Here is a 19,821-nt window from a genome sequence, read left to right on the forward strand (position 1 = left end):
CTCTGAATGACAATTTTCTTCCTGCTTGCCCCTGGCTCAGGCGAAGGGAGAGAAGACAAATATGGGCTTATACCAACAGTAATTACAACCCCTTCCTTCCAGCTAAACTGCACTGGCCAAGGAGTAGCAAGATACAGGCCAAGGCCCTGTCCCCTTCTCACCCATCCTCTCTGTGGAGAGAGCAAACAGGCAGCTAGTACTTGCTTACTCCTGTGTACCCACCCCCAAGGTCTTGGTCACTCACATGGAGGGGTGTAAGATATTTATTGTTCTCCTGTGTGGGTGTGTAAGTTACTAACTGGCCCTTATACTGTAAGAAAAAGAACCAAATCAGGAAGCAAAGAGAAACAAATCAGAGAATAAAATCACAGAAAACAAAGGGAAAGATGACATCCACCATATGTCAGCCCAGATCTAGGCTGCACTCAGCACAGTTCAAAAGAAGAGGTGCTAAAGTGGCTTTAAGCTACTTTCTCACACAGACAGATGCCTGGCAGTATCCTTCCACCAGGCTGGTCCCTGACACCAAGTGGAACAGCCTATCAACTAAAAAACATGTTCCAACACCTCAGGATTGCTGGGATATAGGGATGCCTTAACCACCCCCACAACTCTTAGACACGTGCCTTATGCCAAGTGCCAGGAGATAGTTGCACAGAAGCCTCTATGCCAGCTTTATACTCACGAGGTTTCCATTACACAGGTGAAATCCACCACTAGCCAGTTAAGATGGTTTTAAGCCTGATTTTCATCATGGGAGCAGTGCAAAAAATGCTCAAGAGGGCCCAAGATCCAGCCCAACATGCCATACAAATGAAATAGTCAAAAGATGAAAACTGACACTGATTTCTTTTACCTTTTTAAGTTGGATCTACTTTTTGCATGACAGAAGGAAATATGATAGATGTGTGTTATTAAAAAGTAAATGTAATCAATCATTGCTGATAATTTGTAAGATTTTGTTCAGTGCCTGTTTGGCAAAAAAACAATCATATCAAAGGATCAAGCCCAAATCACTACCATACAAACAGGTAGGATCTTGCAAAAAACAGAAGTAAACTGAAATTCTAAGGTTTTGTGAAATAATAGACTCAATTCTAAAGAAAATTGTAAGGCTTAAATGCTTTGGAAACTATGTTATCACTTGAATATTGATGCAAATGGCTTGACTATTAGAACCAGAAAGCACAGTAAAAAGTGGTAAAGGAGTTTGACAGATATTGGTAATAACAGCATTATTGATTAAACTTACAGGTGGTTTATTGTGTTAGTTTAAAAAAAAAAAAAAAAAAAAAGCAGGTTACTCATCCTGAAGAAGGCCTTTATCCCTTCATAATTCTAGCTTGTTCATTATTGCTAGGCATTGAGCCCCTCTGGTTAGGAAAAACTGAACTAATTCCACCATCCAGGAATGATAACACTTATAACTAATAAAATATGATGACTGATAAGACACCCGGAGGTAGAAACAATATAAAAGGGGAAAATGTAATGTATACTCTCTCTCAAAAGAGAGGTCAGATCTAAATTTGGGAATTGAAACAGAGATACAACAAGCCAAATTCTGCTCTTAATTTTTATTGTCAAGTTGATTGAAATCAATGGATTTACTCCAGATTTACACAGATGTAACTGAGATCAAAATCTAGTACACTATGTACAAGCTGAGTAACTCCATTTTTTCCACTTTGATTCTAAAAACAACTGGAGATCTAATACAAGAGGGGTTAGAAAGGAGAATAACATACATTCAAGATGTTAGTAAAATGATTTCAGAATAAGTTTTCAGGACGGTAACATTCATCTGAACATAATTCGCTTGTTCTGCACCATAGTCCTGGATTCACACTCAGTCTCCCACCTCTTTCCAAATCTTTGATTTGTACTCTGCCCCTATCTCCATGCTGAGCCTTGGATTTGCTCCTGTTGCACAACTGCCTGTAGATTTACCATGTCATTAACACACCTTCTTAATCTCTGACTGAGTAGAAAAAAGTCTCTAAAACTGTGGCTCTCAAGGGTAATAAGTACCCTTTTGTGGGGAGTCCAGGAATGATTAGTAAACTTCACATCTGGCCATCCAACATGTGCTAATGGAATACTGATTGATGGCATTCCACCTACTATTTTTTTTTTTTTTGCCTCCTGGAGACTGCTAGTGTCAAAGTTGTGACCTCAGGTTCTCTTGACACCACCAGACACGCAAAGTAAAAAATTCTGAAGAAGGGGTCAGATTCTGATCATGGATTTGACAGAGTGTGGCAGTTGACAATGAACGTGAAGCAGTAATGGAACATAGTACCATTGTCAATATAAAAGCTAAATATTTTTTTAAAGAGCAGGGGTCAAGATCAGTGAGTGCAGGGGCTAGAGTATTTAAGTAGGTCTGAGATATTTTTATATGTGATATTGTACAAGAAAATAAACCCTGGATGATGGTGAATAATGATGGTGCGTAGGGGAGAGAGCTGTTGGCATTAGCACCAGCGTCAGTCAAACTGCAGAGCTACCCTAACAGTGAGAGAAAAGCCATGGTGATAACAATTAGCAAAGAGAAGGACGGCACTACCGAATCAGCTCAAAGAAAGTTGGAAAATAGCATCCATCTTCTAAACAGATAAGCAACTTCACTTTTAATATCAGTTTTATTTGAGGCTACCTGAACACAGTTTCCAGCAAGTCTTGTTGGAAAATACCAACCTGAGCAATATCAAATCCATAGATTACATGTTAATATTCATGAATGAATGTTACAAGAAGGAACAAAAATGGTGTTATCCTTCACATACTGTAATTTGCTGCTACATTAAAATGCATTCAGTATTTAGTTACTGGCCTACCATTAAGGCAAAAATAATTAAACAAATAAACTATGAAATATCACCCCTCAAAAATGGCATTAAAACCGCCTTTGAAAAGTTAGAGCAAGCACACCCCTCTGGATATAAGCTATTATTGATACTATCACTGGTGTATTTTTTGTATAAGCATATCATCCTGTGGGATCCTGACCCTCTGTTAGCACTGTAGAAGAGACATGATTAAGAATAGCATTACAGTCATGACTTAATGCAATAGCACCTGCTAAGAGAAAGGTGAGCACTGAGTCACACTTTGAGGGAAAAAAAGCTTATTTTAAAGTTTTTCATTTCTTTCCAAGTATGTTTCTAAGTTTTTCTCAAGAAGGTGCTGAAATCTCCACCTTTTCATAGCAATGGTTGCCTGCTCTCCTGCCTTTTCACTCTTCTCTGACCATGCCTGGTAACCCTTTTGGGGTGGGGGCAACCAGTGATAATGGTGATCCACCCCTCTCTGAGCAGAAAAAGCTTGGGGAGATGAGTTGGTGGGGGTGTCAAAATGCTGACAAAAGCACCATGATGCTACTGCTAAGCAGCAGGTAAATATGTTACTCAGGTAAAAGACTTTTGCCTAAAAGAATGTTAAGGTTGTAATTGACAGGTGTACCTCTCAAAGTACAGAGGCTAGGATAAACAGGTTGATTGTTTAGCTGAAACATATCCAAATCTTTTTAATTTAGATATCTTAAGAGATCAGTCTCCTTTGCAAGATTACTTAGTTTCAACAGGATGAGAAATGCCACAAGAATATTTTCTTTCAGGATACTGCTCTACTTCTAGTAGAGTCAAGTCATGACTTCAAGTCATCTCTGACCAACCTGATTGCCTTCTATGATGAGACGACTGGCTCTGTGAATATGGGGAAAGCAGTGGACGTGATATTACCTGGACTTTAGCAAAGCTTTCAATATGGTCTCCCACAGTATACTTAGCAGCAAGTTAAAGAAGTATGGGTTGTATGAATAGACTATAAGATGGATAGAAAGCTGGCTAGATCATTTGGCTCAATGGGTAGTGATCAATGGCTCAATGTCTAGTTCACAGCCAGTAACAAGCAGAGTGCACCGGGGTTGGTGCTGGGGACAGTTTTGTTCAACATCTTCATTAATGATCTGGAGGATGGGATGGATTGCACCCTCAGCAAATTTGCAGATGACACTAAGCTGGAGGAAGTGGTAAATTCACTAGAGGGCAAGGATAGGATACAGAGTGACTTAGACAAATTAGAGGATTGGGCCAAAAGAAATCTGCTGAGGTTCAACAAGGACAAGCGCAGAGTTCTGCACTTAGGATAGAAGAATCCCATGCACTGGTACAGACTGAGTACTGATTGACTAGGCAGCAGTTCAGCAGAAAAGGACCTGGGGGTTACAGTGGACAAGAATCTGGATATGAGTCAACAGTGTGCCCTTATTGCCAAGAAGACTAACGCCATATTGGGCTGACTTAACAGGAACACTGCCAGCAGATCGAGGGAAGTGATTATTCCCCTCTATTCCACACTGGTGAGGCCTCATTTGGAGTACTGTGTCCAGTTTTGGACCTTCCCACAACATAAAGGATGTGGACAAATTGGAAAGAGTCCAGTGGATGGCAACAAAAATGATTAGGGGGCTGGAGCACATGATTTATGAGAAGAGGCTGAGGAAATTAGGCTTGTTTAATCTGCAGAAGAGAAGAGTGAGGGGGGATTTGATAGCAGCCTTTAACTACCTGAAAGGGGGTTCCAGGGAGGATGAAATTAGGCTGTTCTCAATAGTAGTAGATAACAAAACTAGGAACAATGGTCTCAAGTTGTAGCGGGGGAGGTCTAGGTTGGATATTAGGAAAAGCTTTTTCACTAAGTGAGTGGTGAAGCATTGGAATGAGTTAACTAAGGAGGTGGTGGCATCTCCATCCTTAGAAGTTTTAAGATGCGGCTTGACAAAGCCCTGGCTAGGATGATTTAGTTGGGGTTGGTCTTGCTTTGAACAGAGGGTTAGACTAGATGACTCCTAAAGTCCCTTCCAACTCTAATCTTCTATGATTGTAATGTTGGCCATGGTGAAAACCAGAAAGAGCAGAGATTCACAATTTTAATTTTTTTATTAACGTTTATGTTGCTCTCCATGTCTCTCATAATTGTACAAATATAAGTGAAGTTATCTGCGCAATCTGTGCCGAATAACAGTTTCTTTGGCCAACATTTAAAAAATGACTAGTGATTCTGGTTGCTTCAGCACCTTCTGAAAAACAGGACTTTTTAGTGTTTCTCAGATGATGCTCTCAAAACCACTGGTCATTTTTAATAACCTTGGCCCTAACTTTTTTAAATAACTAATAGCTTCAAGTATGATTTTAATTGTTCTACAGAATACTGTGCATATTCCATGGGTATATCATCTCTTTAATCGGGTCTCTACTTCTACCAACTGAGGCAGTACATTCTAAATAACATCCAACAACTTCCACTTCCCACTAGTTGCATGGAGGATATCAAAAATTGGGTTTTAACCTGGCAGTTTTATTTATTGCATTTATTGATTTAAAGTGCCCATCAATCAGTAACTTATTTAGTTTACTTTCAAACTCAAAGAAGAGCACACAAGTGCCAGTTCCTCACTTGGCATAAATAGTCACAGTTAGTTAATGAGGCCAATGGAGCTACACCAATTTACACCAACTGGGAATCCATCCCTTTATTTTTAAAGGGACTATTTATATTTGTTTCCTATACTGCAGTGATATAATGCTTGTAATTATCAGCAATCAGAAAATATCCTCTGTCATCATGTCATATCTGCAATTAAATCATTATATTCAAACAAGCTATAACTACTAATCATGGAGAGTGATACTGAAACATTACATGGAAATAAATCTTAATTCTCTCTTAAGCTAACACTACTGTATAAACCAACATAATTATAGTATTTTACCTTTCCCTTTTTCTTAGTTACTCACAAATACGTCCATATATTATGGAAAGCTTCAGATCTGTGATGCTAACATTTCTGGAACGGTGTGAGTCAATGGAAGTTTTAGCATTGATTTCAATGGAAACAGAGTAATGGTGAGTGTTTCTGAAAGCTCACCCTAGTGCCTCAAGTGCAACAGGCACTTGTCAGAACACAGAAAGACAGAACCCCTAAACAGCTTACCATCTAAGTTTAGACAACAAGAGGAGGCAACAGGAAAAAGTAGGAAGGGGAGAAAAAGTGTTATAATTAAGGCAACAGGATTGTCTGTTTATCTATAAATGCATCTTGTTAGCAAAGAAAAGGGACCAGACTTCAACCACTGACAATGGTGCATCTCAAGCGTAACTCCATTCAAGTCATTCAATATAGCTACACCATTGTGACTTCAAGGTGAGAGAAGAATCAGGCTCCTAAACATTGCAGCATATAGAATATATAATTTGTGAAGCCCTTGAAATGTGATTAATTAAATCTCATGTAAACATGAGTATTTAAATTGGACAGATTCAAACCCTGTTCCCAAATAGGTGGCCTGTGTCATAACACTTTGACATGTGCCCTGCCTGACTGGTAATTCTGATTAAAAAGAACAAAACAGCTATATGCAGAGTTTCTCTCTCTTATAAAATCTAACCTCCCCTACTTAGCTAATAATATGTAAAGGAGGACCAATTTTATAATACAACAAAGGCATTTGCAGTGGGGTGGCAAAACAATTTGCATTAGAAATCCAGAGGGAACTGTCAGAAGGATGGCAGAGTTATTGCTTAGAACAGTCTGATGGCGGCTGTTATGCAGTAAGACACCTGCTAGCACATTAAGCTTTGCTTTAAGGAAAAATGTATTTGATGCATTATTTGGTAGTGATGCTTAACAACTGAACTAAGGACAAGCCCCACAGAAATAAAGTACTGCTTAAAATTGAAGTGCATATTTTTCGCTGAATTGGTTCATTAATTTTAGCTCTTTTTTCTTTTGTTTAATACATTTTTAATGGAACAAAATATCATTCAATAAATATTTTTAAAATCCACACCAAAAAATGGAATGTTTTCCTGATGTATTTGAATGGCCCTTGTTCATTGAGACAGTATCAGCTGATCAGTACTCTTCATTAACCAGTGTCAGGAATAACTAACAATGCAGACAATTGCTCCACTGTACCTTTTCTATAACATTCTTTCTATAGAAACCGCAGAACCTGGACTTGAAAAGAAGCAAAGTAACAGTGCTGTTCAGTATGAGGATTTCAGCAGAAATCATCTGAGACCACTCATTAACATCATAATTTGTGTGTCTCCACTATATTTAGAAAATAACATCCTGGCAGATCTTTAAAGTAAGAATGAATAGATGAGATCATCAACTGTGACACTTCAACCTTGTTTATCAGCTCTTTGTGGCTTCCCGTCAATCTATCTAATATTTCTTCTCAGTGCCGAAGACTGTCATACAGTAAAGTGACTAAAACTTAAAATACTGTTGCAAAATTTGGTCAAAGACTTAGAATAACATCTTTTCTTTGCATTGGATACTTTTATTTGTGCACAACTAATTTTGTATGTTTGTTTGTTTGTTTGTTTAAAAGTGCTAAGAGCACTTTACCATTTTATCCACCATTATCACAGTATACAGATTTTACATCAAAAAACCAATATTGATGTATTTCCTTTTTCAGGCTTTATGCCTATAGTCTCATTACTTTGATTTATATCAACAAATTCTGTCATAGTAATTTGCTGAAACACATTTAGTTGTGAGATTACAGCAGTTGTTATTAAAAATGTCAACATTTGTCAAAAGATACAATATGGTTACAATTTATGCCCTATTATAGGTATGAGGGAAATGGTGGTATCTTAGTTTCTAATATGTGGTAACAATTTTTTTTGCATGTGTGAGACTATTTAAGGGCAACAACTGAATCTTCAGGAAAATGGTATTTAACAAGAGCTCAAGTGAAGTCTTGTTTTGTTCACTATGAATTCAGCTTCTTTTTGAATATTCCCGTTGATCTGCATGGAAATGAAATGGTTTGTTCTCATTTTAAATGTGTACTATCTAACAAGGATTTACAAGGAGCCCAATCCTGAAATCTTTGTGCTGGCAAAATCCCCATTGATTTCTAAGAAGCCAGTGGGCATTTTGATTGTACAACTGTAAGATCAGGCATAAAATGTGTACTTTTCTATACTGTGTAAATTCCATTGTGCTGGTGCATAGGAACAGGGATGAGGTGGCTACTGAGTCATAAAAACAATATAATTTTATTAAGAAAAAAACATATATACTCTATTATATTTTAAAATAGTCAATGAGTCAGCTAATGTTATCTGAAGATTCATAACTATAGATCTTTCTCTTAATTCCTATAATAAAATTGTAGGAGAATATAATAATAATTGGGCTGCACCTGCAACAAAATACAAGAACAAAAGTCACTGAAAGCATGTCAAAAGGATACATACATATCATATTGAGGTCAACATCCTCAGAAGAGTAATAATGACCTAGGGAAACAAACTTGACCAGATAAGCCATGAGTTTATTAACTTTTTCTTTTAGAAATGAACTTTATCATTGAGCAAATAAAGGAACATTTTATACTGGCTAAAGATAGTATCACTTCCCATTAAGCAGTATAACCCAGATTGTAATGAACAAAGGGACAGCTATTATAGTGGGGCTGATAATGCCACTTATTAAACTAGACTGACACTTTCCATTATAAGGCCCTGTTTTCAGTTACTTATAACTTTGCTGAAGTATAATGGTTCAAGATGAAATTTTACATGCTGTGTGTCTGCATCAGGAAAAAATACAGTGTTTTTCCCATGTTAAAAATGCTTGTGACATTTATTTGAAAAGCTATAATACTCACATACATTGGAGCCGGGACTTGAAATTTGGCAAGGGGTGGCTTTTGCCTTCACAATGAAAGTCCACCTGTGGCTTTTGCCTTCACAATGAAAGTCCACCTGATTATAGCCACATTTTAAGTCTCTGAAAAATCTCAGTTTAAACATGTTCAGTAGAGACTTGTTAGAATTTAGTAGCTACAATATCCTCAGAGTCTTCACTGAGCATGCTTAAACCGCTCACAACTCTTAGCGATGAGTTAACCAAACTCTGCATGTGCCAACCCCAAAGGGCAACTAAGTACTCTCTATCCCCTCACAGCTCATACCTGTGAGCAGACTGCATCCCAACAGATCAGTCGATCATGTTCAAGCTCAGGTTGACAGAGGTGAAGCCAGATTCTGCCTGTCATAGATGATCCCAGCCACTCTGAGCCAAGATGGGGCTGGGCTCCAGAACTGAGAGCAGGGATCCTGTCTCTCCTGTACTCTCAATAACCTCCTTGCTGGCATCCAGGCAGAGTGGAGGAGGAAGCTATCTGATTGCAATGTAGAGGGGACAAAAGATGAGAGGGAAAAGAGTAAACTAGGACAAGGAATCTGGTGAGACTGCTATTGGAGGGGGTGGAGGAGAAATGGATTGTGACAGGCTGAACAAGGAGTCTGGAACTGGGAGCCAAGGGGCAGGAGGCTGGGACTGATGAGAAGAGGAGTGGGGAGAAGTGGCTGAGCAGGGTGGGTAGGACTGGGAGATCAGGGGGAGGAGGGAAGGATGGACTGTTTGGATAAGGAGATTGGGAGGGAGGACACTGAGGCACGGAGCAGGGAGGATGTGGGTGGGAGACTGAGATTGGATGAAGAACCAGAAAGGAAGGCAGACAGAGCCTAGGGGCCTGTGATGGGGAGGGAAGAGAGAGATCAGAAGAGGAGCTGGGGTGGAGGGAACTGGGACTGGCTGGGCAAGGAGACTGGGACTCAGGAGAGAAGTTGGAGAGACAAAGAGAATGGGACTGGGACAAGGACATGGGGGCAGGGCAGGAAGAAACAGAACTGGGAAAGGAACAGCTCGGAGAGGACGACCAAGAAGGGCTCAAGCTTTGGGGGAATGGCAAGAAGAGTTTGTGCCCACGAGAGCACACTCTTCTGGGGCCACACATTAAACAATGAGGATAAAACAAAATATTGACTAGATGCTCATTATGTGTGCACCACCTATCTTGTGCACTGAATGACACAGGGGCCCTCTGGGAAAAAGAGTAAGTGATCATGTAATTAGTGACTGTCACATAACTTATAGGCACAAAGGGACCAAGTTTTGGTTGCATAGGAAATCTTAATTCTGGCATTTCCTAACCTTTGAGTACTTGACTTTGCAATCTTCGTAATGTCCTTTTAACATATTTTTTATATTTGTAATATGTTGATATGGTCTGATCCAAAGCCCATTGGAGTCAATAGAAAGACTCTCATTGATTTCAAAGGCTTTTGGATAGGCCCATAGAATGCTACACATTTTTATAATTTAATAATAAAAAAATTAAATCAGTCACATTTTATACAAGTCCTTCAAAACAGCAGTTTTGCTTACCTATGTAACTCCTCAGAAAAAAGCATATGCCACTTTAAAGAAAAAACTGTACAGGTGAATTCATTTGATTAGTTTAATCTCAACATCAAGAATGATAGACAGTGAGAATCTAAGAAATGTAGAGAGGTCAGAGAAGGCAATAGGTGCTGTCAGTTTGGTTGCGATTATTGTTCCCACATGATCTCAGACATGCAGTGGCAGTGGGTCAGCTCCAGAAGGTTTTTTTTGGTCTTGCTTTTAACATCAACCAGCTACCCTGGTGACAAGTGGCAGTAAGAGTGAGGGAGTCTGAAAAATAAAGGGATCACACAGGAAGGTCATGGCTAGCACTCTCCTATCTGTACATGAGCACAAGGAATAAGACCCCCATCTCCTCTGTTACCTTCCCGTAGTGGGGACAAACAGGGATATATTCCTGATGCTCTTCCGAACCTGAGTAGATAGATGGGGAATCAGCTGAGAGGGACTTAAGTCAATTTTCCTTCAATACAGTAACCAGCAAAGCTGTAACAGAGGTGGGGCACCTGTACCTGGCAAAGGAGGGGTGTGACAGATAATGGCTTCCTGGAGCAAGAGAGGAGTAGTCTGCATCACAATTCCTTGCCTGTGCTGTTCCTGGGATGGCAAAACTATTCCTCACCCCATATCAAAGACACCAAGCTAAAGCTCAATCTAGCACTAAATGTGTCCAATTTATAGCAGTAAACTCCAGTAAGAAGTGAGTTAATGGAACACTGACCTAGCAATGATCTAAATAATAGATAGCTAGTTAACAGTTATCTATTTATTCTTCATACATGTTAATAGATACATAAATAAGATAAATTGGGTATATTGACTTGTGTAATACAGTATGTCATAAATACTGTAGATGAAAGTGTAGAACACGTGGATAAAGAAAATTAATTCGACTGCTTCTAGACTCTTGGATGGAGGTTATAAACAAGTCAGATAATAGTGTAAAGAGTAATGATTTATTTGAAATTTAGGAAGTCTTTGATAGAGTTCCACTTGCCAGACTGTTGCATAATTTAAGAGCCACAAGAATTCAGCGTGGAACACAGAAATGTGTAGTTATTTAAAAAGCTGTGAATAAATAGTACAGATGAAAAGAGCTTGGTCCAAATGGCAACTTTTATGATAGTAAAAAATGAATGAACCCTAGTCCTGCTGTTTTTAATAGCCTATATTCCACATTTCCCCAAACTGCTCTTCTGACAGGTTAACCTATCAGTTTCAATATAATGACCACTTAGCACCAGGTCACTACATGTATATCTGAGCGACTGTACGAAAGGCCTTCTTCCAGATATACAGTGTACAATTTGATGTACAAAAGATGTTAATTTATCACAGAACCCAAGGTTGCTACAGTAAACTAATTCAAACTGCTGCTGATGCACTCAGAGTGAGTGATGAACACAAATAGCAGCAAGTGAAGTTCAAAAGGATACAGATTTGTATGATCAATGACCTGCCACGTGGCAAATGAAATGTAATGTTGACAAACATATACTCATACACATTGGGCTAAGAAATAATGCAACCAAGTATAAGATAAATGTAAGAACTAGAGCACAAGAACCTCAAAAGGGAGCTTGAGATGCCAGTGAATGACTCTGAACAAAACAGTGGATCTCCGAACTACTGTGTTTACCATCCACATTTAATATGATAAGTCATTGATAACACAGAAAGGTGTTCTAGACTTGTGGCTATAAACCTATCCAAAAAATGAAATTCAGTGATACAAAATCATATAAGCAACATATTCATTCAACATACTCAGATATGAAACAACATTTGCAGATAAAGATATCACCCCAAATCTAAAACTATACTACTAGTTACTGTTGTTGGTGGTGGCTGAATGCGGAGACTAACTTAATGAATCCAACTCCACAAGCATAAGCAGTTCAGAAAGATAATCAGAGAGTGAGATGTTGTTCAAGCTTTTCCACTGCCTGGTATCCATACTGGCTAATTAATAGCTTTTCAAGACAGAAAAAAGGTATCACCACTTTTTAGTGAAAGCTGCTGCCATTCAGTACCATACATAGCCTCTACTCACACCTACACTATAGCACAACAACCTTGCCACCAGGAAAGGACATTCAATATCAGGTCATTTGGGGAAGGAGCCAGTACATGCCTCATCTCACTTTAGGAATGGCATTGCTTTATGGATAATTCCTATCTAGTGAAAGCACAAAAGTGGGGGTCATTAAGAAGTGTGGAAAAATTAATTTATATATGTGGGCATTACAGTTTTTAATCTCAGTTATTCATCACATCCAATCACATCCACTATAAATATATGTGGGGGGGGGTTTTGGTATATGGAGTGCTCTAATATGAAAATATTGAGATGTTGACAAAATTAAATCTCTATTATGAAAATTTGTGTTTGAAAATCTAACTAAATTTAAAACCGTGAACATCTTTTGAAGCTTTACAGAAAATATCGTTTCATTCTATAGTTTATTGATTGCAATTTCATCATGGAGGTCCAACATTTTAATCCAATGGCCTCTCACAAGCTTATTTGCAGAAACACGCTGGTTACTCCTGATAAGAATGTATCTGTTCAAACCAATGCATACTGTAAAAGTTAGTGCTTCATACCGTAATTCCGCCTGCTCCCTATCCCCTCACAAATAGTTTGCTGAATAGCAGGGTCATGTATATCTCTGTGCGATGGCAGTTGCTTTAGCTTAAATTAATTGTTTGTGTGTATCTAATAAAAAGCCCCACTCTTGTATTTATCATCTTTTTTTTCTTATTCATTTTAGCAAAATCAATTGCTTTTTTGAGTAGTAAAGGATTTTTGCTGAGATGTTATGAGAAAGAAAACACATACCTGCTGATAGAATGAAATTATGATAAGAAAAAAAAGGGCAAGGAGAAAAGAAATGAGCTAGCCCACTACTGCATGAGTTTGTTGCTTGTAACCTTTGCCCTCCCCTCTCCTTACTCCCAGTGCTCATTACTATCTTTCTCTTTACATCTTTTCTTAATTTAGGGTATAATTCTTCCACTCATACTTTATACTGAGTAATACCTTGATTTCAATGGCACTGCATGCACAGTAAAGAGCTACTCAATTCGATTTATGTTGCATAGACAGTTGTGATGCTAAATCTATTTACAGTCATCATTATTACTTTGTTCTCCATCATGAATGCCAAGGTATCATTTTTGACTATGCATCTCCAGGATTTAAAACTCTGATTATGAAGAAGTTTGAGTGGAGAAAACTTTCTGCATGGGCAGGCTTAGGTAGAAAAAACTTTCCATTACAATTTAAATGTCAGGAGTCTATCACTTTACATTTCTATATTAGCAGGGAAACATTTCTGGACAATGGCAAAAGTTTCAATGACTTCAGTAGAGTGAGGATTTTACCCTTTATGTACACAAGTTTGTGCAGGGAAACCTTTCGAGATGGATGCCTATTGTCTGGGGTGGAAGATAAGGCCACTGACCTGGAAAGAGCCTTCAGGCTCCCATGACCCAGTTAGCTTCCAAAGCTTGATTGATGAAAGTTTTGAAAACTTTCTAGAAAAGCTACATTTCTTTAATGGGATTCTTTTCAGTGTATATCAATTTTGTGATGCTGTCTGGATTAGAGGTGACCATTTATAATATTATTTACATCAATATTGCAAAATTACAACAAATCTTGTAAAATATGCCATGTAAGGTATCATTGGAGAAGATATGATTTACTGAATACACAAGCTCATCTATATGTGGGTATCATCTTTCTATTGTGAACTATGAATATGTGTGATATTTCTGTATCTAAAACTTGTGCTGGGCTACTGGGTGACAACCCCAACAAGCCTCAGCACTGTCCAGCCTGACTGAGGGCCACTCAAGGGCATTAAGCTATACCAGGGGTGGCCAACCTGTGGCTCGCGAGCCACATGCGGCTCTTTGCTCATACAAATGAGGCTCGCGAGCCGCATGTGGCTCTTTGCATGCGGCTCTTTACTCTGTGCATTGTATGGGGCACCAAAGCGAAATTGACAAGCTGCCCCTGAAATGGACAGAGCAGCAGGAGTTTTCGCAGAGGGTAAGAGACACTGAAAAGTGAAATTGACAAGCTGCCGCCGAAATTGACAGATCAGCGCGAATTGGCTCTTTGTGGTATCTATAGCTATTTTTTGGCTCTTCGTCTCTGACTGGTTGGCCACCCCTGAGCTATACAGTAGCCCAGGAAGAGACGCTGGAGCTACGCCTATGATTCATCAGGACATGTAGAGACACACTTGTGAATAGGAAACTCCAAGTGCTTTTCCATGCACATGTATTATGGGCTTGTGTTTGAAGCAGGCCACATGGCAGAAACTATAAAAAGCTGCTTCACCACCTCCATCTTGTCTTAATTTCTGCTTCCTCCCTCTGGATCAACTATTCTACATCTGAAGCTGTGAAACAAAGGACTAAGACCCAGCCTGGTACTGGATGTACTCCAGAGGAACTGTACAAAATCTGCAAACTCCATAATTCTGCTAAGAACCTGATATATAGGGACTTTGAAGTCATTTGTAGGTATTTGATTGCTTTGATCATTTAACATCTCTCATCTGATTTGTTTCTTTCCTTTTATAATAAACCTTTAGTTTTAGGTACTAAAGGATTGGCTGGCAGTGTTGTATTTTTGGTAAGATCCAGACTCATATTGACCTGACAATGTGGCTGACTCTTTGGGGATCAGGAGAACATTTTGGTAAAGTGAACAGAGTTTTTAAATAACTTATCTCTTTACTGGACCTAGTTGCTGAATGGGAGTCAGAGACAGAAATGCAATAAAGGGGGCTATGTACCTTCTTGTTTTAGCTTCTTGATAACCAGTGCGGGGGAATCAGGAGCTCTGTTTACGACTGGTTGGTGAATCTAACTTCAGTTTTAGCCACCAGTTCTGAGAGAATCTGTTCTCCTTTTGCAGCCTGCCCTGACCTTGGCATTTTCAGGTGGGCTACCCTAGGCACAGATGGGTCACAACATTAAATACACATTTATATGACATAACCAGTGTATTTATTTAACTTTTGTTTTATATTTTATCTTTCGATCTATTTTGGTCAGAGGTAGAATTGCTGTGTTAAAATATGACCTGATCCCATATGTAGTTTATTTAAATTTCAAAATGAAAAGATTACCAAGAACAGATAAGATTGATTGCTCTTTCCATCTTAGCATAATTGTATTTCAGGTGAACATCAATTTACTTTAAAGGACATTTCTAAGTAGCAGACTGAATCATACATAATTCATCAATCACAGTTGCCTGTAACACGATTTACTCAAACAGATTTCAATGAAATAAAGGAAGTTGCATTTTTTTTAATGTTTTGGTTTGTTTTAAAATGGTTTATGAAATATTCGTTTTCCCTGAATTGTTGCTAAAAAGAGTTCATCCTTGACAATCAGCATAGTGAATTCCTCTCTCTCTCTCTCTGAATAGAATTGTGACTTCTTTAAATCTCTTTTAAAAGGCAGAGGGAGTTTTCAAAACATAATTAAGGCAAAGAGCACTCCGTGTTCATCAAAGGTAAAGTAAAACTCAAGGGTTTTGATGGGGGGGGGGGGGGGGGTAGTATTTATCTGAAAAATATGAGTAGCTTCACAGCCACATATTTTCTAGTGAGATTGACATAGTTCATTTTTATTTTAAATCAAAATTTAAATGTAATTGAAGCCAAGTGGCTTTTGCCTCAGCAAGCTCTTTCAGTGAAGGATAATCAAGTTCTTACAAATCTGAAAATGACTTCCACTTGGTGATGTATACTAAATGAAAGTGAAACTGTGAGGCATTTGACTCACTGAGAATTGTGTATGCAACTTTCATGTGCTGGAGTGACAAGCTCTTATGTTATATAAACTAATGCTTCCTATCAAATTCAGCTTGAGGGACATGATGATGTCACAACAGTTGAGAACTTTAAAAAAGAAACACTGGCACAAATACTTGGTTAAAACCAAACAAACAAACAAAAATAAAGGTTGCAAATACACGTAAAAAAAGACAGAATACTTTCTACTTACTTGTAAGCCCATCTGAAATACTGAATGACCCATAAAATTAGCCAACATTCGAATTAAAGCTGCACCCTGTGGGAGACAATACAGAAAAGGAAGTTATTGAGCTGCTTTTTCCAGATCAGTGATATGAAATATGCACTTTCATGTAATATTATCCTATTTTTAAAAACATATTTCATTTCTTTAATGATGATGTTTATAAATGTGCAAGAACAGTGTTACAAAGTAGGTGATCAATAGAATCCTTTAAAAATTTCCCAACACACACACATATTAACGTTACTCTCCTGAGTGGAAAGAAGGAGAGGGAAGATCACGCAACTGCCAATCAGAGGAAAAAGTAATTTGGAGGAGGACTGTTAATATTATTAACCCATGTGCATATAGCAAAGGAGGGTGAATACTACAAAGCACACAATTTCCAAAGCTATAGCAGTAGCTACTCACATGCCTCAAGCATAGACATATAAATGTACATTCTGCTTTCAGTTACACCCATGCAATCATGTGAAGTCTCACAGACTCATTGACTTTAAGACCAGAAGGGACCATTGTAATCATCTTGTCTGACCTCCTGCACATTGCAAGCCACAGAATCTCATCCATCCCCTTCTGTAATAGAGCCATGTACTCTGGCTGAGTTATTGAAGTCCTCAAATCACGATTTAAAGACTTCAAAAGTTACAGAGAATCCACTATTTACTCTAGTTTAAACCAGCAAGTAGCCCGTGCCCCATGATGTAAAGGGAGGTGAAAAAACCCCAAGGTCTCTGCCAATCTGACCCAGGGGAAAATTCCTTCTCAACCCCAAACATGGCGATCAATTGAACCCTGAGCATGTTGGTAAGACCCACCAGCCAGTACCTGAGAAAGAATTCTCTGTAGTAATTCAGAGCCCTCCCCATCTCTGGCCATCAGGGATTTTTGCTACTAGGAGTCATAGATTGCCTACAATGGCATGTAGCCTCTCATTATACCATTATACCCCTCCATAAACTTCTAAAGCTCAGTCTTGAATCCAGTTAGGGTTTTTGCCCCTACTACTCCCCTTGGAAGGCTGTTCCAGAACTTCACTCCTCTGATGGTTGGAAACCTTCGTCTAATTTTAAGCCTGAACTTGTTCATGGCCACTTTACATCCATTGTTTTTGTGTCAACATTCGTGCTTAACTTAAATAACTTCTCTCCATCCTGGTATTTATCCCTCTGCTGTATTTACAGAGAGAAATCATATCTCCCCTGAGCCTTTATTTGGTTAGGCTAAACAAGCCAAGCTCCTTGAGTCTCCTCTCATAAGGCAGGTTTTCCATTCCCTGGCTCATCCTAGTTGCCCTTCTCTGCACCTGTTCCAGTTTGAATACAGCTTTCTTAACCATGGGAGACCAGAACTGCACACAGTATTCCAGAAATATCCACACAAAAAAAATCCACACAGATTTCCAACCTCCCTTTTGCAGATCTAGAAAACTAGACCACAATTACTGTGTATTTTCCCCTTGTTTCCAGCAGAACTTCCTTTGCAGTTATTATCTGATTGATTTGGCTCCAGCATCCCATTTTGCTATTCAATTTCAGGAAAACCTTCAGCTTTCTAATCCTGTAACTCAAAATACTGTAGACATTGCTAATCCCTGTGCCACAGGGAGAGTACTTCTTGACTTGTAGAAAGTGCACCAGAAAACAGCCCAAAAATTATATTAGATTTCAACAATCAAAGTTACAAAGGAAGGCTCAGGAAGTTGGACTAGTTCTCACTGGAAAAGATGGGAAAAAAAATCACAGATTCACAATGTGCAGAGTTGTGCATCTAGTCTGACTTCTTGCTTAACAAAGGCCATAAAACCCCACCCAGTAATTTCAGTATCAAACCCACAGCTTCCACAGATTTTAGAAGGCCTTGATTTAAAGACTTTCAAGTGATAGAGAATCCGCTGCAACCAGGATGAATAAAAATAAATTATTTCAAAAATACCGATGGTGAGAATTAAAAAAAGTGAATTGATAAAGTAACTGAAGGAAGTAAAAGTAGAAACGAATTTAAGAATATACCTGGAATTGTTTCTAAGAAGATGTGGATGGTTGATGAATTAAAAGCCAACAGTTGTATTCGGTTACATTTCTTACTATTAATTATTATTATTATTATTATTATTTGTTTGATGGTAGTGCCCAACTTCAGCTAGGAGCCCACTATGTTTGGAACTACACAAACACAAAGTAAGAGAGTTCTAGCCCTGAAAAGCTTTCACTCTAAAAAGACAAGACACAGGGTGGGAGGAAGGAAGCATTATTATCCCCATTTTATAGATGGCAATGATTCACCAAAAGAATAATTAACTCAGACAAGGTCACACAGAGAATCTGTAGCACAGCTAGGAATGGAACCCATGCCTTCATCCAGCACCTTAATCACAAGCCCATACTTCCTCTTGTTACATGTCCTTTTCCTACTCATATTATCTATATAATGAAATTCCAGGATTGTCACACTCTGTGTGTCACTCTGAAGCCTATTGTGACTGCAGAGTCAGTGTGAAGCAATGGAAACAGCTACAAGCATGGCTGAGGGCTCTTTTCCTTCAGAATATCACTAGGTTCCATCATGACTGGGATTTGCAGACTGTTCCCATCAAATTTAAGTTCTCAGCAATTTTGTTTTCTGGATTACATCTGTGCGGTGTCTAGCTAGAGGAAGTCATGTATCAGTGCCACACCAATACTTCTATACCACTGTGATACCACAGGTAGCTCAGCCAATCTCTACTCTTATTCTAAAGCTAATTTGCATGCAATTGTTTCATTGCTAGTATGAAGGAGATTGCATAGAGGTGGATTACTTTGCCCACTGACACACTTGTGCGACAGCACAGGCTTTCAGCTACTTTTTTATTATAATGTTCCAGGATCCCTTTCTCTTTATTGACCCCCAAAGTACAGGTTTCATCTAATAATAACTGATGCTTACATTTATATAGTGTCTTTTATCCAGAGACCCCAAAGAATCTGACAAACATGAAATACAAAGGGATTACTACACCCATCACTAAATCAAATCCTGGGTGGAACGAGTCAGCCTTTGGGCAGCATACAGAGAATAAACAGCTGAATGCTGAAAACGGATCTAATTAAAAAGGTATACCTACCGATTTCAGAAACTATTTTTGAAATGCATTCTACCTACTAATTCATTTCTCGTGTGAATGTCTGTGTTTTCAAGAAAACCTAGAACTTTCTGGCATAACAAAACCCCTATCTCAGCTCTGCTGATCCTCCCAAAATAATTTTAAAATACTGACACCCTGAATGATTTATCACCCAGACAGAAATACAACAAATAAGAATGGTGGGGAAGATGGGCTACAGGGGAAAAGAGAGAATAAGGGGCTACAAAGAACCCCTGGAGCAGGAGGGAAACGGAGGACCCTGTTTTGGGGGGAAAAGAGGAATGAGAGGCATGGCAGCAAAGGAGGGTGGGGGCACCAGAGACGCTGGCGTGGAGGAGAGAAT

At 38.8% G+C, this 19,821-nt stretch overlaps 1 protein-coding gene across 2 annotated transcripts in view; it reads right to left on the reverse strand.

Moving 5' to 3' along the window:
- TRHDE (thyrotropin releasing hormone degrading enzyme) overlaps positions 1–19,821 on the reverse strand; it is a 288,144-nt gene that overhangs the window by 95,303 nt on the left and 173,020 nt on the right. For both annotated transcript variants that reach the window (XM_067564009.1, XM_067564010.1), the window contains exon 7: positions 16,319–16,384. In XM_067564009.1, the coding sequence (XP_067420110.1) occupies positions 16,319–16,384 (66 nt within the window). The remainder of the gene's footprint in view (positions 1–16,318; positions 16,385–19,821) is intronic.

The sequence above is a fragment of the Emydura macquarii genome, unplaced genomic scaffold (genome assembly GCF_026122565.2).
Source record: "Emydura macquarii macquarii isolate MOO-44397 ecotype Brisbane River unplaced genomic scaffold, CSIRO-AGI_Emac_v2 contig_2636, whole genome shotgun sequence".
Taxonomy (NCBI): domain Eukaryota; kingdom Metazoa; phylum Chordata; order Testudines; family Chelidae; genus Emydura; species Emydura macquarii.